The 21,116-nt window shown below is 45.4% G+C and overlaps 1 protein-coding gene and 1 long non-coding RNA gene across 2 annotated transcripts in view; one reads left to right on the top strand and one right to left on the bottom strand.

The window, feature by feature from the left end:
* large1 (LARGE xylosyl- and glucuronyltransferase 1) overlaps positions 1-21,116 on the bottom strand; it is a 217,193-nt gene that overhangs the window by 17,620 nt on the left and 178,457 nt on the right. Inside the window, exon 11 of the mRNA XM_031316902.2 lies at positions 20,206-20,369. Coding sequence (XP_031172762.1) covers positions 20,206-20,369 — 164 coding nt within the window. The remainder of the gene's footprint in view (positions 1-20,205; positions 20,370-21,116) is intronic.
* On the top strand, positions 14,061-14,535 carry LOC116062261. The gene is made up of 2 exons (XR_004107908.2): positions 14,061-14,270; positions 14,369-14,535. It is a non-coding gene; the product is annotated as an uncharacterized LOC116062261 (long non-coding RNA).

The following is a 21,116-nucleotide window of genomic DNA, read 5'->3' as shown; positions in this document are numbered from 1 at the left end:
ACTTTAGTCCTATAGAAGTGGCGTTGAACGAGGCCATGTTGTTGAGAAGACGCGATTGCTTTGGCAATTTAGAATTCCGTCAAAACTTAGTCGTGCCACCCCTCGGAAATGTGCCAGATCTAGCCCGATTCTATCAAGAGGTTTCAGGGAATTTTACCGGCTTAGCAGAGAGAGTGAGACCAGAGGTTAGACCTAATGACATCGTGCAGGTCGAGATCATAACTGAAAATGCACAAGAACACGATATCATTCGAGTCAGTGACTTTCAGACCGTTTTTGAAGGGTTACTGGAACGGTTGATACAATCTAACCGAAATATTGATGACGAGTCCAATCTAGAATTAGTTATTCAAGTGGTGCGAAACCCACGAGGCGGGGGTGATAAGCGTAAATTAAAAAAAACTATGGACAGTGAAATCGTTAAAAAGAAAAGAAGACATTTGTATATAGTACACAACCGCGACAATAAACTATGCTTTGCCATCAGCCTGGCTCTGCTTATCAATCCTGATGTCACCGATAGACAAGCTGATGAGCAGGCTAGAGAATTTCAGCATCTCGCGTGTCTGAGCGATCAAACAGATGTAGCCTTCAGTCAGGTCAATACATTTGAACAGATAGTAAAGCGCAAAATTGTAGTGTTTTACAGGGCCTCCGAGGATCGTGCTATCGCCCATTTTGAAACAGATTACCCAAAGTCTGACAACCCCGTGTTTTTATTCTTGCTTCAAGGCCACTACTACGGAATAAAAAATGTTAAAGGGTTTTTAGGGGTTGATAAGGTCTGTCATTACTGCTACAGAAGCTACTGTCAGAGTGAGAAACACTATTGTCCGGGTCATTGCAATCTCTGCCTCGATCCGACATGTCCTACTGAATACATCGACGCAGTGTACTGTACGGAGTGCGGTAGGACATGCCGTACGCACGCGTGTTATGTTAAACACAAAAAGTCTAGAGCTTTGCCTGATTCAAACCTCAGTATTTGTCAGAAGCTTCACAAGTGTCCTCAGTGTAAATATCTTTTCGATGCTTGTAAAGAGCACAAATGCCCGCATGAAAAATGTAGAGTTTGTGGGGAGGAAACTAATGATTCAGAACTACATATGTGCTATATTCGGCCTCTGGAGGTGGAAGAAGAACACACACAGAATGTAGTTTTTTACGATTTTGAGACATTTAGCAACAGGGCCGGTGAACATCATGCCTACCTAGTGTGTACAAAATCGTTACAGGGTGAAGAATGGCAGTGTTATGGCCTGGGCTGCGTCGAAAAGTTTCTCATGAAGTTCAGGAGACCTCACTATCGTAACGCTACATTTATTGCGCACAATGCAAAAGGATTCGACAGTTACCTGATCCTAAAAAGCATGATCCGTTTAGGTATGACCCCGTCGATTCTGATGCAAGGAAGTAAGGTTATCAGTTTCACGGAAACCGACTACCAGTTACGTTTTATCGACTCTCTGTCGTTTCTTGGCATGAAACTCGCCGCAATGCCCAAAGCTTTGGGATTTGCAGACAAGTCCAAAGGTCACTTCCCGCACAAATTCAGTGTCTAAACTACATCGGCGCCTACCCTCCTCCGTCAGATTATCGGGTGGAAAACATGTCACCGACTCAGCGGGAGGAGTTTTACAGATGGTACAGAGAAGTCTCTCAGGGTGTCTTCAACTTTGAAAAAGAGTCTACGTACTACTGTAAAAATGACGTTGACATTCTTGTTGAGGGGTGTCTGAAATTCAGAGAGGAGTTCATATGCGAGACGCGCGTGGATCCTTTTAGCTGCATCACAATAGCCTCTGCGTGTATGAAGGTTTTCCAGACAAACTTCCTGCCTGAAAAGACACTCGCGATTCCTTCGCCTGACGACTACAGGCGTCAATTCAAAAAATACTCATGCTGCTCGATTCAGTGGTTGGAATGGGTGATGTTTTCAGAAAACATTTTCATTCAGCACGCCCTAAACCGCGGGGAAAAAAAGATTGGCCCGTACTTTGTAGACGGTCATACGTTTGTAGACGGGGTAGAGCAGGCATGGGAATTCCAGGGCTGCTTTTTTCACGGTTGCCCTACCTGTTTCAGGCCTCATGATATCTGCCCTATGACAGGAAAACCCTTTGAGGAGATGCATGCAGCTAGCGAGGAGAAATTGCATCAGCTGAGGGTCACTCATGGTCTCCCTACGGAGGTGATGAGAGAGCACGTTTGGACCGAAATGAAAAAAACACACCCAGGTGTGAGAGAGTTTATGAAGAAATTTGATTCTCCAGAACCTCTCTCTCCTCGCTCGGCCCTTTACGGTGGTAGGACCAGCGCTATGCGGCTACGATACACAGCATCGCCGGGCGAAACTGTACGCTATGTCGACGTTACCTCCCTGTATCCATACGTCAATGCCACCGGCTCTTACCCTTTAGGGCATCCGGTCATCATTCATAGAGACTTTGATGAAATTCAAAACTACTATGGCCTGGTCAGAGCGGTCGTCTGCCCACCACGCGGCTTGTATTTTCCCATTCTGCCTTATAAAACAACTCAAGGTAAATTAATGTTTACACTGTGTCGTACGTGCGCGGAAACCAATAACCAGAACAGCTCAAGGCGTCCGGTTAAACCCCGAAAAGATTGAGACAAATCCGGCCAAGAGACAGATGGCGAAATCCTGCCTAAATAATTTTTGGGGGGATTTGCACAGAGAAGTAATTTAATTCAAACCACACTCGTCAAATCGCCCGAACACCTTTTCAGTCTAGCGTTTTCAGGGCAATATAATCTAAGACACGTGTCTTTCTTACCGACAAACAACAGCGAGGATGACATAGCCTTGATTCAGTGGACGCACCATGAACGCAGCGTCATGCCTCCCGAGCGAACCAATAACATTTTCATTGCGGCGTTTACTACAGCTTATGGGCGCCTAAAACTGTACAGTTATTTAGAAAAGTTGCAGCAGAACATTCTCTATACAGATACAGACAGTCTGATATATGTGACGAAAGAGGGCGAGGCACCTCTGGAGCTGGGTAATCTTCTCGGTGAGCTTACGGATGAGTTGGGTGGGGACACTATACAGGAATATGTAGCAGCCGGACCAAAAAGCTACGCGTACCAAACCAAAAAACAGAAAAAAGTAGTAATGAAAGTAAAAGGTATTACCCAAACTCGTGAATGCTGCGAACAAATCAACTTTGATAGTGTGTCAGAGCTGGTGAAGGGTTACCTCGAGGGAGCTGAAGAAATGGCCCTTGAGACTCCTCAGCATGTTATTAAACGCGATAAAAAAGGGTTTCTGTTGAAAAACTCGTCATTTCAGAAAAAGTTTAGAGTCGTTTACGACAAGAGGAGGCTATTTCCTGACGGTACAACTCTACCTTTTGGCTACTAAGGACGCATGATGGAAGAGATTGATTTTGATCCAAGGTTAAAGGTGCCATTTTCATGTCTGATAGTTGGCCCCAGTGGATGTGGCAAGACGTATTTTCTGAAATCTGTACTGGAGAAATGTGAGCGTGTGATGGATATTGTACCTCAAAACATTGTTTGGATTTATACAAGTTATCAACCCATGTATGACAAGATGAAGAAAATGAATAAAAAAATCAAGTTTGTCAAAGGCCTACCTGATTCTTTTGAAGATACAAGTATGTTTCCTCCTGAGCAATCACATCTGGTCATACTAGACGATGTCATATTTCAGGCATCTGATCATCCTGAGGTGGTGAAAATCTTCACACAATACAGACATCATCGAAATATGAGTGTTTCTATGCTAACGCAAAATTTATTCCATAAAGGCAGATACAGCCGTACCATAAGTTTAAACAGCAATTATCTGGTGCTATTTAAAAATCCCAGAGATCAGCTTCAGATTAGGGTACTTGCTCATCAGATGTTTCCCTCACAAAAACAGTTTTTCCTGGAAAGTTTTGAAGATGCTACAAAAGAGCAACACGGCTATATAATCCTGGACCTCACGCCTTCATGCCCACAACGTTACAGAGTGCGTACAGGACTACTGCCCCACCAGCAAACGACGATTTACATAGCAAAAACAAAGTAGGACGTCGTTATGTCAGAGCGTATAAAACGGAATGCTCTGTTACTGAGAGCCCTTTATCATGCGACGCCTTCAAAACGTAAAGACATTTTGAAACACTGCTCGCCTGACTTTCTCCAAGCCTTGTGTGAGGTAGCTTTAAACCTGTTAAAAGGGAATCTGCCTGTATCGCCTTCTCAATACAAACAACTGAAACGTCAAAAGAAGATTATCAGGCTGCTGGCCGATAAAAAAACCAGTTTAAGGCGTAAACATCAGGCTCTGAAAAAACAGACGGGGGGCTTTATCTTGCCGTTACTCTCGGCCGCCATTCCTATTCTGGGCAATCTCTTAGGAGGTCTGCTTCCAAAAACGTAAGAGCGGAAGAAAAAATAAAAGATGGCTCTGAGGGCATCCAAGAAAATGTATCTGATTTCACCCCAGCAGCTGAGCAAAATGACTAGACCGGAACCGTCCATCAGACAGACGGCCGAAGATGATTTGAATGAGCAAATGAGCAGGGTACTAAATGATCCAGGATTAAATTCATATGAAAAAGCTAAAAGATACGAAGCTCTATTGCTACGATATCTCACTTTGCTTAAACAAAGTAAGAATGATGTGCATAACGTTACTCTCACAGTACAGTCAGCTCAGAATGGAGGGAGACGATTCTGAAGAAAAATTACCGCGGGAAAAAAGAAAGAAAGCGTACCTATTATCACCGCGATGGTCAACTTCTGAAGAAAAATTACCGCGGAAAAAAAGAAAGAAAGCGTACCTATTATCACCGCGATGGTCAACTTCTGAAGAAAAATTACCGCGGGAAAAAAGAAAGAAAGCGTACCTATTATCACCGCGATGGTCAACTTCTGAAGAAAAATTACCGCGGGAAAAAAGAAAGAAAGCGTACCTATTATCACCGCGATGGTCAACTTTGGATTAACGTTACCGTACACTGTCATTTTCAATAAACATGTTTTATTAATCACAAGTTTATGGTTACAGAGTCTTTCTTATTGTTTCTTACAAGCGGTAACAATCTCTAAACACTTCTAGAGAGCATGAACCATGGCGAAAAGATTCTGAGCGGTTACGACCGACGCACCTTTGATATTTATTGACAAAATTAGACACCATCCGGTCATTTTTATTGACATCTTCATGATACAGAGTCATCATTTGATTATATGATAAGCCGCAGGCTCTATGGCAGAGATAAAAAACACAATGTTGACCGCATACGGTCGAGAAAGTGTGCTGGAGCTGACGGCTGTGATACTCTATCTTCTTTGAACGGTTTTCCAGAAACTGCAAAATGCTCGAGGGGTAATGCGCAAAATCAGGGGGGAATCCGTACGAGTCGAAAAAAGTCGCTCCGCCGTCCTCTTCCAGCGTCAACGCCAGCCAGTGCTGTCCGGGCATGTGGGACGGATGAGTGTTGACGATAAAGTAGACAGGTAGACGGAAGGTCCGACCCAGCGATGCTAGTTGATCAGAAGCCCACACTCCGTGGAATAAATTACCCATAAGATGATGCATCAGCCATTCTAGCTGATGATTATCCATCCTTTTAATAATAATCCACCAGCACCTGTCTTTTAGCGTTGATCTCCAGAATGGAGTCGTAGCATGCGTATACAATGAGTGTTGTAGTGTAAGGCAACGGTACCCTAAATCTCGTGACCCCTGGCCGTAAACATATTGTAGAATTCTCTGACTGAATTTCCGCTATTGAAACGGGGCTGAAAGGCTTTAGCAGGAACCTGTCTACCGTCCTGGCACAACGCTAAATATTCTACATCATTATGTTTGAAATTAAAGGGAGACAGGTCCCTGCGTCCTAAAAAAGCTTCGTGGTTCACCATGGCTAAAGCTAAATAGCGGGGCATAGCACCCAGAAAGAGGTTCTCCTGGTTGCAGATCCTCGAATTTTCAGGGATAGAGTACGTTTTCACACTGACGCGCAAGAGTGGATAGAGGGCATTTCCTTTCATCAGGGCCGCGGCGTGACCCAGGCGTACAGCTGGGGAAACGGTGACCTTTTTAATAAACAGGGAGGCCGATAATATCTTCAGGGTGAACTCTGTGTCACGAGCTCCCATAAGGCAAAACGCGTCGCTGTTACGAATAAGTGTAATCCTCAAATCAACAGAGTTTAACAACAGGCGCTCACAGAAAAATATGTCAATGTGAACAGGTCCTAGTAAGTCAACTTCGCCAGATTCGGCGCTGAATTGCGCTCTCTGGACTAATCCTTTGTTTGGCCCGTTAGCCACTATGATAGAATTGACCCCGGAGTGTCTTTGTAAAACAGGCCGGCGCTAAATTGACTCTTTAATGTGTCCTCTGAAAAGTTGAGTAAGGTTTCTATCATGGCTCTGTAAGGGTGAGTGGCGCTGGATTGTGAAATCAATCTGTCCCCCAGAATAACGTCGCATTGGCTAAAAATTGTATTGAGAGGATAATTGACTAGACCCACCGCTGTATCGGCTGGGATGTTTGCCCCATCCTTCTCTGTGATCTTAACTCGGAGGTGTAACAACGTATCGTTCAAGTCCAAATACTTTTCACCGTCTCCGGGTATAAAGAATTCGATGGGCGAGTTGTCGCTCAGTGCAGAGAGGGGCTGGTATTCCTGATATTTTTTGTCCTCTACAGATAGTTGCGTCATGGGAGCTGAAAAGAGATCCAGTTCAGCCAGGGTGCACTCGGCAGATTTCTGATGTAAAAGAGCCATTGTGTGTGTGTGTGTGTGTGTGTGTGTGTGTGTGTGCTGCGTTAAAATATGTCAAAGCTCTGCGTCGACTTCCTTCTCTTAGGCGCGCCTCTCCTGACTGATTTGCTCTTCTTGAGCGTCGCGCGTTTTTTAAATGCAGAGGGAACAACACGCTCGCCCGGAGGTCGTTTCCTTGCTCTACGGGACAGGACCATGATCCCTCCAGAACCCTCCTGATTCTTATTCTCGGTCAGTTTTCCCATAAATCCTTTCACGGCATCGGACGCAATGTTTGTAGCGGCTGTTTTAAGATGCGGTTTCGCCACAGCAAAACCTTTTTTCAGCAGCGGTGATACGAACCAAAACAACTTTGAAAAGATAGAGCCTAAGCCTCGCCCGTACATGACCGGGGCTCCGTAAAAACCAGGTAAAGCCCCGTACGCTACGAAGCGCCGAGGATCTTCTTTGATATGTAACATCTTACCGGGTACTTACAATGAACGTTGGACCGGTTTAAAGTGTAATTTCACAATTGTCTTTCCAAACACAAAATCAACGTTCCTGTTGCGATCGGTTTTAATTTCAATACGTATGTTTTTGATGTCATTTTTTGACACGGGTATATAATGTACCGTATTATACCTGATGCTAGTCACGTCTCCAAAATCACCTTTCACATTCACCACACAAAGCAGCGGTGAGTAGCTGTCGCCGACTGCTTGATACTGAATAATGTCGGTGTATACAAAGAGGTTATATACGCCAGCATTTAAATCGCTGGGATAGGTTGATGGCCTCCGAGAGACCGTCCACCATTCGCCGGCTTTTAAGCCCAACATGTAAGCCAGCAGGGGGTAGGTACGGATTTTGTAAAGACCGTCGCCTTTGAAGTCGATGCATTTGGTCGCAGTGTTGAAAGTCGCATCAAAGGATGGATCATGTTTTCTGGCCGCAGGGACCAAATATTCCAGGAGATCTTTAGGACGGTTATAGTATGCACCGCGGTTGAATTTCACCTTAACCAGCGGTTGAGACTCGTCGGTCACTCGGTTCAGTTCAAAATAGGACGAATCTGTCGGTAAATTATACCACGTACGAGGATATATGATTTCGCATAGACCTACTACCCATTCGCCGCTCAGTTCAATCAGTTTAGCCAGATCGATTGTGTAACAACTACTAGTATTACTTTTAAATATTTCCTTACTGGCGTTGGAAGGCAGAGTTACGTAAAAGCCCTCTGCGGCTGTGTGTTCCATGATTCTCTATTGAAATCGAGTGACGGCGTGTCCTTTGCGCCCCACTTTTTTATATACTGACCACATCAGCCAATTTAACCCAACTGTTGAACTTCTCTGGCCAGTTTTTCCATCGCACAAAAGCCTGTTTCTCGCCTTTGACGGTGCGATGTTTTAAGATTTTCTCCACCTGAAACATTTTGTCTGCGGCCATTTTTACTTTTTGCAGCTCCGCTTCATAAAATGAACCTTCGATAGACTCACCATCATAATCTTCTAATTTGTATACGGGAGGCGTACGGGGAATACGATCCACCACTGTAAAGACTTCGTCCGTAAAACTCTGTTCGTATTTTTTATCAAACACGCCTCTCACCTTGGATAGTCGTACCAAATCCCCTTTCTTAAACGACATCTTTATTTTATTCCTGTGACGAGAGGCAAAGGTGCCGTACAGGTTGTGAAACACCTGATCGGTGTTCTCCGGTGTGACCTCCATAGGCGCCATTTTTATAGAACTGTGGTAACTGTTGTTATAACTATGTACCAGGTCAGGTAAGGCGTCGAGGTAACGTCTGGTGTTGCGTGCCGTGAAATATTTAAACATGCGAGATTTCAAGGTACGGTTATACCGCTCGACGACCGACGCCTTTAAGTCACTGGCCGTCCTAAAATGACTGATGCCGTATTTGTCCATCAGAGCCTCAAATTTTCTGTTGAAAAATTCTTTGCCTGCGTCAGTTTGTAGCTTGGCAGGTATTAAACTCTCTCAAAACACTGATTCAAACGCTTTTACGACCTCAGCAGCCATCTTCCTCTTCAAGGGACGCACATATGCTTTTTTAGAAAATACGTCTATAACGGTCAGTAAATAATTAAATCCGTCATTATGTGCAGCCAAGGCTTGCATGTCGCATAGGTCGGCTTGAAACTGATTTAAAGGTTTTGTAACAAACACTCTATTTCTCTTAAAATGTACTCGCGCTGGTTTATTTATTTTATTTTTTATTATTCTTTATTTTCAAAAGATGGTAAATACAATTCTTAAAACAGGTTATATTAAAAATCAGATATCACTCGTTTAAAAAACATTGTTTTTCTGTTCAAAAGAAAATACAATTCTTAAAACAGGATTATATATATTAAAAAGTAGAAATCACTTGTTTAAAAAACGTTATTCTTTATTTTCAAAAGATGGTAAATACAATTCTTAAAACAGGTTACATACAGGATTATATATATATATATATATGAAAATGTCTACTATTAAAATGTAGATTTTTTTTTTTTTTTCTTTTCTGTTTTGTTTTCTTCATAAAGCAGGGAACATATCCCCCTTACGAGCCCTTGAAACACTCTGTGACCAGCCGCAGTTGAAAGATTTTCACAGAATCTTGCCCAATCAAATTATCATACATGTCCGTGATGGGGTCAAAGATTTTCTTTGCTAATTTCAGTTCGTGGAGTAGCGTCTCGGCGACTACACGGACTCTGAAATCCTCTGTTTTGATGTTGCGGGCAAGTAACAGACTCTGAATAGCGGGAATAAAGCGAGGTGTGATGAGTCTTTTCATCAGGCGGTAAAAGCGGCGCTCGTAAAAGTCGTCCTCAAGTACTTCCAGACATGCGTGCTGCCGTTGGCTAGGATGATCGACCTTACAGCCATCGCACTCAGAGCGTCTGTCGTCGTGAATAATTAGATTGAGAAGATGAAAAACCGCCGATTTGATGGTATCGATGATGAGAGAAGAGCCCCAACCGTCTACCTCATCCTCCTGGCCAGGAGGAGGAGGGCTCTCCTCCTGAGCGTTTGGAGGACTTTCTGGACTCTCCTCCTGATCACCTTCCTCGCCCTGTTCATCTGGGATTTCCGACTCCATCTCATCTTCTGAAGAACCAGGGTTTTCGTCTTCCTCCTCCTCCTCCTCCTCCGCCTCCTCCTCCTCCTCTGATGAATCAGGGATTCCCTCATCCGGAGGTGTAGCGACTGTCCCGGCCTCATTAGTGTAGTCCTGAGTGGCCTCATCCTCATTAGAGTCACACACACCCGTGTAGTCCTGAGTCGCTGTCTCGGGAGAGGGAGGCGGACACACCAGGTTTTGACCGTCCGCCTCTGAGGAGGCGAAGAGGACCTGCGGGGTAAGGGGCCTCGTCCATTGGGTAAGGGGTCTTTTTGTTATTGTTGAGCTGAGCATCGTTGTGATTTTCTTCTGTTCGCCGTTGAACATCTTGTCAAGTTCTGTTGTCGTCTGCTTCGGTCTGCTTCAGTCTTTATAATATTATAAGGGGGTGTGGTTAGGAATGTTCTGGAAGGAGGTGTGGTTAGGAAAATTCTGGAAAGGAAGTGGGGTCGGGAAAGTTCCGGAAAGGAGGCGTGGTAAAAACAAAAGTTCAAAAGTTTAGAGTTTTTTTCACAACCATTTTTCCATCCGCGGCTGCTAAGGAAGAGACTGGTAACCCTATCCCCCATCTCCATCATCCGGTCCGCCCATTCCAGCGCTGGTAAGACTAGCACGGTTCGGAATAAACCGCAGTCTGGATTAAATCTTTGCAAAACAAACAGGTCGCAGGCTCTCTTTACTTCCGAATCCCTGGATAGCAGAAGGGCCTGGAACCACCATCGGCCTGAGGTTGTGGTAACAGACGGCCATGTTGATCCAAAGACGATGTTCATCTTAGCCAAGTCGCTATCGCTGGGGTAATTGGCCGATCTAGGAGGCTCTGCCTCGGGATTCTCTTCATCATTGCTACAAATGTTTACATCCGTCTCCTCCTCCTTACATTCTACCATAACCGTTTGAGTCTCTTTATCTTGGGTCGCTCCACCCACACCCTCATTTTCCTTATTGACGTTACTCTGAGAAGTACCAAATTGTAGCAACGTCTTCATCACACCCCAGTCATCAAAGGTCATTTTCACCATGACGGTTGAAGGAGACAATTTCTCCCCTTCCTTCAGCTGATAAAAGCAGAGTTCACCTTCTTCGTACTTGAAGACATAGCCCCAGTCTCCACACATTCCACTCGGCTGTAGAGACCATTCCTCTTGCAGAGATTCAGTAGGGGGCAACTGGCTACGACACAGATACAACGTGCATTTCTTTGGAGCTCCGGGTGCAGTAAGAGCGTCTTGGAATATCGTTATCGGAGTCTCGCAGATCAGCGAAGAAAACCACCTGCTGGAGGCACCTCCTTGATACGGACTCAGTGGAGAGCCAACTTCTTCATCAGCCATCTCTGAAGCAGCGTTATTCAAGTTTACATTCATGATGAGTAGAATGAAAGGCCGTCTTTCTATGTTTTAGACCAGAAAAGACACCCTTTTTATGCTTGAACCATACTACTTGTTGATCCACCCCTCTTCTCTCACTGGTTCATTCGAAAACACATCTTCCTGTATCACGCCCATTGGTTAATTTTAAAAAATGCAATTTCCCGTATCACGCCCATTGGTTAATTTAAAAACACGCAATTTCCTGTCTTGATGCATTAATACGCAGTTTCCGTTCTCCTCCCTGGTAATATCCGGTCTGAGGCACGCCCTCTTTCTGGAAGGTTCCGGAAGGATTGCGTCAGAAACATCTGGCAGATGTAAATCACGTTTTTGACAGCTCGTGACCTCTTGACCTGCCGGTCATCAATCAAACTTTATTACATGCTGCATATTTGAGTGGCAGAAGCGGCATACTATATCTCTCTCCTACAAAATTATAAGTTCAGGCAGAAGACAATTCTGTTGACTTTGCCAAATTAATCCTAATGAATTCTGCACTTTGCAGACAATTTTAAAATTCAGGCACTCTCTTTACTGGTGGAGAAAGCTGAAAAAAGTGAAACACTGTGGTGGAGATAATGGATGTGGAGTTTTGAAGACCTTAGAAGATGTTAGACCCAGCAGCAGTGGGTCAGCGGACCGCTAACATTAGACCCAGCCCGCTGTTCAGCTCATTCTCTGTAAACGATGCAGCATAAAAGCACGGCGGAACCAGCAAGTCAGCCAGCCAGCCAATGTTAGTTGGCTAACATTAGCTTGCTAACTCCGCCTTAACATTACCCCCTCGCCACATCATTAACAGAAAACGAGCTGAACAGAAAATAAAGCTGTCACTCGTGGCAATAGCAATGTGCTTTGTGCGGATGAAGCATGAAGTTAATTTGACTCATTTTAGTGGCTAGCTCTCTGCCTCGTTACATTACTACTCCACTGCTCGTTACTGCAAAACCTCAGTTCCGCGACTTGCCTGAAGTCGTCTTATTATCGGAAGTTTATAGGTTACCATGGCAACGGTACACATAAAAATGGCTGCTGCTCTGACCATTCTGCTACGTTGATTTGAATGGAAATGGCCTTTCTATCCATTTTATTTCTATGGGTGGAGACGTGTTAACATTCTGAGTGTTATTTAGAATTGTATTAATTTGTTTAAAATCTGCGTAAAGTTCTCTGGAAAGTTCTGCAGAATTCTGTGTCCTCAGATTCCGTGTGACCCGGCTGATAAATGTACATTCCCGGGTAAATTTGTGCGGAATTTACACTGGCTTTTATCCTGTAAATCCAGTGTTTTCTCATTGTGCTGTGTCCTCTTGTGTACAGAGAGCAGCAACTCACTATCAACCTGTGGAGGCAAGGTGACAAAAAACAAACATTCTGCTGATTCTGAGAACAGACAGGAAGGACATCTGGACAGTATACAGTAAATCTCAAATATGACACATCATTTCAGTGAAACGCCACAAAGCAAGTAGTAATCAGCCTGTTAAGCCTGTATATTAATTCTTCTGTCTGTCGTCTGTTCTGCCTGCTTATTGCAGGTTTAACTATCCTCAATATGGATCATATTGTTTATCCTGTTGTAATATTATTTCAGATTTACTGTAGCTTCAGAAAATGTACTACATCTGTTAGTTGTGATACGTGTGTGAGCTGTCGCAAGCATGCACGTATCCTGGCCAGAACCCCTTACGTTAAATGGGTTCCCACGCAAATGGGCATGCTTGTCAGATTGTCGGGTTATGAAAAGTTACCAAAAATCTGCGAAAACTGCCCCCCAATTCCATGTTGGAGAGGTATGGGTAAGGTTTGATAAACTGACAATCTCATAAGCACTTCATTTCAACAGCTGGAACACACCGCACGCGTAGTGTGCAAGTGTCGCGTAGCGTAGATACGTGGCTGATCATGAGCCTGGTCGTTCATACCGGATGCGTATTTCTACTTTAATGTCTGGCAGTATCTAGCAAACTAGACTGCAATTAGTCACGTTACAAAGCTTTTCGCTTCACGGTAGGGATGGGCAATAGAGACGATATGCAATATAAACGATACAAAATTGGCCTACGATAGAGATTTTAATTATATTGCACTATCGCGATAATTCATGTTGATGACGCAATCTACCCGCGAAATTTAGAGCCACGAGCTGCAACCGGCTGCAACGCGTCATCGTCATCTTGAGTAAACATGGCTGAAAGCGAAACAAGGAGCTGGTGAAAAAGACTGGTGCAACATCCATTATTTGGACTTGGTTTGGATTTAAGCAGCTACAACGGACCTGTGATCGAGCCGTACCATGAAGCCTTTCATCAGCCTTACAATTTACTATATAATGGACGATTAGAATCTTGGCAGCCGGTGTTTGCAGACGTCGTACTTCTCCGCTGAACATACGGCCGTGTGTGTGTGTGCGTGTGTGCGCGCGCGTGTGTGTGTGTCTGTGTGTGTGTGTGTGTGTGTGTGTGTGTGTGTGCAGCGGCGGAGTGGGACCAAAAAATGTACCGGGAAGTTTACGGCCCCCGCCCCGTTGAGCAGAGGCTGCACAGTTTGACCAGCAGGCAGTGGCGCCAGGCCGCTGGATAGTGTTGCTAACAACTTGCAATGTATAACTATTATCAGACCGGCCCACCGGGAAAAGTCCCGACTCTCCTGTGTGTGTGTGTGTGTGTGTGTGTGTGTGTGTGTGTGTGTGTTTGTGTGTGTGTGTGTGTGTGTGTGTGTGTGTGTGCTCAAATGCGTTACATTAGGCTGCTGTCATGAATTCTGCTTACTAGTTCATTTTCTGCCTCAGTTTCTGCTTTTCACCTGTGAGTCTGTGTTTTCTGGGAGTTCCTGAACGCATCCTGTCTGGTTGCCTGGCGACGAAGCAAGGCAGGAGAATCTGCAATCACACTCACCTGTTTCTCATCTGCAATCTGCACACCTGGTCCTGATCATCACCTCTCCACCATTTAAGTCGTGAACTGACATCCATTCCCTGCTGGATCGTTAGCCTCACCAGTATGTTTGCTAGAGTATCAGTTAGAAAGTTTGAGAAGTTTGTTCTGCTGTTTTGTGACGTTTTGCCATTGCTAATCTGCCTGTTCCTCTGTCTGCAGTTTTGTGACCTGGAAGACTCTCTCCATCTCCGTCTGGCCGTCTGCTTCACCATTATTACTGGATCTGCATTAATCCGTCGACTCAATTCCACCCACTGCCTCACCAGCTGGACTCCCCTGCTTCCACGTACCAAAACCAAATAAATACTTACCTTTTTTTCATTCTACTTACCTTGTCCTTGTCTGCTTTTGGGTTCTGTCCTAGTGAAACGTGACAGAACGATCCGGCCAAGATGAACCCAGCGGACCTGGACTCTGTTCACCATGCCATTACCCAACAGGAAAATATGTTGGGGCAGCACAGCATGATGCTTAAGGAGATGGCATCATCTGTGAGTAACCTGTCTGACTCTCTGATGGAAATGAAGGCTCAGCTTGGGGTTTCTGCAGATAATCCACCACCTGTTTCTCTATCCACGTCTGCTATTCCTGGAGCTGTTTCGTTCTGTGAGCCCAAAATACCAACACCAGATAAGTAAGAAGGAGATTTGGGAAAATGTGGTTCATTCCTCATGCAGTGTGGACTGGTTTTTGACTTGCAGCCCAATTCCTACACCACAGACAAGGCTAGGATAGCCTTTGTGATGGGACTGCTGCGTGGGAAGGCTCTGGAGTGGGCTTCTGCCCTATGGGAGAGACAGGATCCCTGCATGTTTTCGTACCAGAGATTCACGGCTGAGATGAGGAAGCTTTTTGACCACCCCGTCCGAGGTAAGGACGCATCTAAGAGACTGTATTCACTCCACCAGGGAGCCCGCAGCGTAGCAGAGTTTGTTACTGAATTCAGGAATATTGGCAGTGGAAAGTGGGTGGAATGAGGAGTCATTACAGGCTGCTTTTCATCAGGGATTATCTGAACAACTCAAGGATGAACTAATTTCTTATCCCGTGCCTAAGGACCTTGACGAACTGGTGGCATTGTCCATTCGGGTGGATAACCGATGCCGGGAGAGAAGGAGGGAGAAACGAGGTGGATCTGCCTACCATTCACCGGTTCTGTTGCCATCCAGGTCCGGAGACAGACAGAATTTCACCGGCCGTTCGACATCCCACGAGATTCAAGGAGAGTGTCAGTCATCTGATCCGGAACCCATGCAGGTGGGACGTCACGGGTTGTCTGTGGAGGAGCGCCAGCGTACACGTGAGTCCAACATCTGTCTTTACTGCGGTAAAATGGGCCATTATGTCTCCTCATGTCCACAGCGCCCGTTAAACTCCTAGGCTCGCTAAGTGTGGGAGGCCTCTTAGCGAGCCAACCTCAGTCCCCCAAGAATCCAGTCAGACACAGTTTTCCTGTCACACTCATAAACACTAACCTGTCTGTAGAGATTAATGCTTTGGTCGATTCAGGGGCAGATGACAGTTTTATGGATGCCGACCTGGTGGAACAGCTGGGGCTCTCCAAGGAACAACTCCCGGAGGCCATTGAAGCTACCACTCTTAATGGCAGACTTCTTGCACGCATAACCATGAGGACTGAACCAGTTAAGATGCTGTTGTCTGGTAACCACTTGGGAGATCATGTCTTTTTTCATTTTGCCCTCACCTCGTGCCCCACTGGTTCTGGGTTATCCCTGGTTGAGAGAACACAACCCCACATTTGATTGGGTGACAGGAAGGATAACCAAATGGAGTATTGATTGCCATGCTAATTGCCTTAAGTCTGCTTGTTCCCATTCTGTTTCCAGTCAGGTATCCAACCATGCCCTCCCGGATTTGTCCCAAGTTCCTGAAGTTTATCACGGTCTTGGTGAGGTCTTCAGCAAGCAAGAGGCACTTTCCCTTCCCCCTCACAGACCGTATGACTGTGCCATAGACCTGATCCCTGGAGCTACTTACCCTAAGGGGCGACTCTACAGCATCTCTCGACTTGAACGCGAGGCTATGGAGACCAACTTGAAGGATTCTCTTGCTGCTGGCCTCATTCGTCCCTCCTCATCACCCCTGGGAGTGGGGTTCTTCTTTGTTGGTAAGAAAGACGGATCCCTTCGGCCTTGTATTGACTATCGTGGGTTAAATGATATCACCATCAAGAACAAGTATCCTCTGCCTTTGATGAATTCTGCTTTTGATTCTCTGCAGGGTTCAATTGTGTTCACTAAGCTCGACTTACGCAATGCATATCATCTCTTCCGGATCAAAGAGGGGGACGAATGGCTCACGGGATTCAATACACCCATGGGTCATTTTGAGTATTTGGTCATGCCTTTTGGACTCACCAATGCTCCAGCTGTATTCCAAAGTATGGTAAACGATGTTCTGAGAGATATGATCGTTCAGTTTGTGTTTGTTAACCTGGATGATATTCTTGTTTTCTCCAAGGATCTTTCCAGCCATGTCCAGCATGTTAAACAAGTCCTACAACGACTACTGGAGAACAACCTTTTCGTTAAGGCTGAGAAATGTGATTTTCACGCCCATACCACTTCCTTCCTCGGGTACATCATCTCTGAGGGTCAAGTGAAGATGGATCAGGAGAAGGTTAGGGCGGTGATTGATTGGCCTCAGCCCGGTACTCGGTTGCAACTCCAGAGATTTCTGGGATTTGCCAACTTCTACCGGCGATTCATCCGTGACTACAGTCGGGGTGGCTGCTCCGTTAACTGCTTTGACTTCAAGCAACAGAGCGTTTTGCTGGACTCCTGAGGCGGACAAGGCGTTCATGGATCTAAAGCAGCGTTTCACTAACGCTCCCATCCTCGCTCAGCCTGATACCTCTTATCAAATTGTTGTGGAGGTTGATGCTTCAGATGTTGGGGTTGGAGCCATTTTGTCCCAGTGTAGTTCCTCTGATAATAAACTTCACCCCTGTGCTTTCTATTCTCATCATCTTTCTCCAGCAGAAAGGAACTATGATGTGGGGAACCGGGAGCTGCTCGCCTTGGAGGAATGGCGCCACTGGCTGGAGGGGGCTGTTCATCCGTTTGTTGTTTGGACGGACCACAAGAATCTTGCATATGTGCAATCCGCCAGCGTCTCAACTCCCGTCAAGCCAGGTGGGCGTTGTTTTTTGGACGTTTTAACATTTCTTTTACCTTTCGACCAGGCTCGAAGAATGGCAAGGCGGACGCTCTGTCCCGGATGTTTTCTAAGATGGAGGAGAACGGTACCAGATCTGAGACCAGGTTATGACAGCCCTTCGGACGCAGCCGGATCCAGGAAACAGGCCGCCCGGTCATTTGTTTGTGCCTGAGTCAGTCTGCTCTGCTGTGCTCCAGTGGGCACACGCCAACAAGATGACTTGCCACCCAGGTGTGGCTCTGACTATGGCATTACTTCGTAGACGGTTTTGGTGGCCTGCCATGGGAGAGGAGGCCCGAAGTTTTGTTGCTGCCTGTCCTGTCTGTGCGCAGAATGAGGGATCCAATCGACCCAGCTCTGGACTGCTTCACCCCCTGCCCATTCCCCGGCGACCATGGTCGCATCTGGCCCTGGACTTTGTTACCAGTTTGCCCTCTTCTGAGGGGAACACGGTTATTCTGACTGTTGTGGACAGATTCAGCAAGTTTGCTCACTTTCTGCCCCTTTCGAAGCTTCCCTCTGCCACTGAGACAGCCGACATCCTTGTCAAGGAGGTTTTTAGAATCCACGGTCTACCCTGTGACATTGTTTCCGACCGTGATCCTCCGTTCACCTCGGCTGTCTGGAAGGCCTTTTGCTTGGCCATTGGAGCCACGGTCAGTCTCAAATCTGGATTCCACCCCCAATCTAATGGTCAAGCCGAGAGAGCCAACCAGAAGTCAACGCTTCGCTGCCTGGTCAACGCTTCGCTGCCTGGTCTCTTCCACTCCCACCTCCTGGTCATCTCAGCTGCCATGGGTAGAGTATGCCCATAACACACTTCCTACTTCCACCAAATGTCTGTACGGTTACCAGCCGCCTCTGTTCCCATCCCAGGAAAAGGACCTCTCAGTTCCCTCCGTCCAAGCTCACATTCGTCGTTGCCACCGGACATGGCATCGTGCCAGGGAGGCCCTTCTGAGAGTTTCTGACCGGTATCAGCTCCAAGCCAACCGTCGCCGTGTTCCAGCGCCCACTTATGCTGTTGGGGATAAGGTCTGGTTGGCAACCCGAGACCTTCCTTTACGGACAGAGTCAAAGAAACTGTCTCCCAAGTTCATTGGCCCCTTCGTGGTGGATAAAATCATCAATTCTGCTGTGGTCCGCCTGAAGATTCCTAAAACTCTCAAGGTCCATCCTGCTTTCCATGTCTCCTGCATTAAACCTGTTCTCCTCAGTCCCTTGTTGCCTCCTCCTCCTCGGGTGATTGGAGGTGGTCCTGTCTACACTGTACGTTGCATTATGGACTCCAGAAGGTGTGTTCGGGGATTCCAGTACCTGGTGGACTGGGAGGGCTATGGTCCTGAGGAGAGATGCTGGATTCCTCGGCGTCAGATTCTTGATGAGGACCTCCTTCATGACTTTTACCGCCTCCATCCTGGAGCTCCAGGTGGTCCGCCCGGTGGCGTCCGTCGGAGGGGGGGGGTACTGTCATGAATTCTGCTTCCTAGTTCATTTTCTGCCCCAGTTTCTGCTTTTCACCTGTGAGTCTGTGTTTTCTGGGAGTTCCTGAACGCATCCTGTCTGGTTGCCTGGTGACGAAGCAAGGCGGGAGAATCTGCAATCACACTCACCTGTTTCCCAGTTTTCCTTCGATGATTTCCTCAGTGTTCCTCAACATAGAAACACAGGAGTCTTCTGGATAATTGAAGTGGTTTATGGTATGGACATCATCAGTTGTAAAAAAAAGTATTACTTAGATTTTAAAGTAAATTAAAGTATTTTTCTAAGTAATCATGTTTTTCTTTCTGTTTTGAGCTCTAAATATGACAATACCCATAAACAAATTTCGTAAACTACAGAATCCAAAAGTGACTTAATTGTTGTGTGGTTTTTTTTTTACCAAAAGGCTCCTTGGGAGTCGTAGGTGCATTCTCTACTTCAGTTTAATCTACACATGCTTATACCTTTGATGTTTTATCAAGAACCTGATATAACGCACACAGTTTAGCAGATTTAACCAGGAGAGTTTCATGTTGATCTAGGCTGGAAGTGCTCTAATTTCCATTCACTTAACATTATCTATGTAGAAACTATATGGATCTTTTACTTCTGGAACCCTGGAGTGCCCTCTATCACATATACTGTAAGCACCACTGTTGCAGAACAAGGGTGTAAGAGCCAAAGCTAACTGAGAGTCCTTTAGAGTTTTTTGTATTTGCTAATGTTTAAGTTTCTATATTATTATAGTTATTTTATGTTGACGTACACTGTATTCAACTATGAGCGTAGATCTGATTTATTCTAGTTCTATGTTTGAGCTACGGCGCAGGTGCCTTTTGTTTGCTAGAGAAAACGAGTTGTTGGGGATCAGCAGTAGCGGCGGGGCAAAATATTTTCTTGACCGTAAAAGTAATGTAAAGTTTGTAACGAATAAGTAATGTAACAAAGGTCGGAAAGTTGGAACAGCAGGTTGTACGTTTTCAATGTGGATTTATGTCTGAGAGAATCTCGGGGAAATGTTTGGATGAAAATAGAACACTTGCATGGTTGTACAGGAAAGTTTGCTAATAAATTCACAAAACGCAACGCGGTGATGTGTATTCTGTGGGTACGTGACTGCAAACTTAACTAAAGAATTGGAAATAAAGAGAGTCAAGGCTAACTGTGCTTACTGCTGACAGAAGGGGATTTAATACAAGATTTGATTTTGCCACTACAAAGGGTCTCTCAGAAGTTCACTATTTACGTGCAGTGGAGTGTTAATACTATAATAATTTTTAACAGACTACCTTTTAAGCAGACTGAGCTTTGTTACTGTGGGTGTAGAAGAGTACCTGTCCATAGAGAGCTGGGCAACTAGTGTAACGTCAGTGTTGTCAGAGCTGGGCTCATACTCATAGTGGAGGAAGTAGAGGTGCGTTCGGTGGACGGTGAATCGTTCTCGACGGAACTCGTAGCAAGGATCATCTTCATCCAGCTCTGACAGAGTCTTCTGAAGCTGCAGGCAGAGAGGAGAGGGAAGAAATTAGTAGGAAACAACACAAACGCCACTTGCTTTGTCTCCTTTGTGGTGCAGGAATTAAATCCCCCCAAAATCCATTTAAAAAAAGAAACATTTCCCACACATACTTATGTTAGGTTTTGCTTATGAACACTTTGACATGTAGTTAGGAGGGGCCAGTGATCGAACCACTGATCCTGCGATTAATGGACGACCTGCTCTACCTGCTGAACCAAAGCCTACCCTGGTAGGGTAATTAACATGCAGTGATGAGAAAGCATGCACATACAAGTCATTAAAGTGACTAATGTTTAACTTTTTCATCTGATAATCATAAATGACCTGTAACAGCAAACGAGACTTACAGTGAAAAGAACGCTATTTTTATATAGTTTTTATTAATGCCTCTGCCAGGGTCCGATTTTTCCCGCAGTCACAAAATGATTTTTCGGCAGGTAGGTCCGGCTTTCAGCAAATGGAGACAATTACTGGATTGTAAGTGATTCAAAAACCTCCCAGAAATTGCCCTCAGGCATGTAAATATGTCTATTTCATTCATAAATTAACTTTACAATGCGCAATGTGGTTGTACGCCAGTAGCCTAGATAAAATTTTGTCCCCCTTCCATTTAGCGTGGACGTTTATTCCTTTTAGTCTGTGTGGGCCCACAAACTTCTCCCTACGAGGTTTTCAGGGTGTATAACAATATCATACTACTTCAGCCTTAGCTCCTGATATTGCCAC

This window comes from Sander lucioperca, chromosome 20, assembly GCF_008315115.2.
Source record: "Sander lucioperca isolate FBNREF2018 chromosome 20, SLUC_FBN_1.2, whole genome shotgun sequence".
In the NCBI taxonomy this organism is placed as follows: Eukaryota; Metazoa; Chordata; class Actinopteri; order Perciformes; family Percidae; genus Sander; species Sander lucioperca.
The sequence above is the reverse complement of the archived record's forward strand: the minus strand, read 5'-3'. Positions and strand labels throughout refer to the sequence as shown.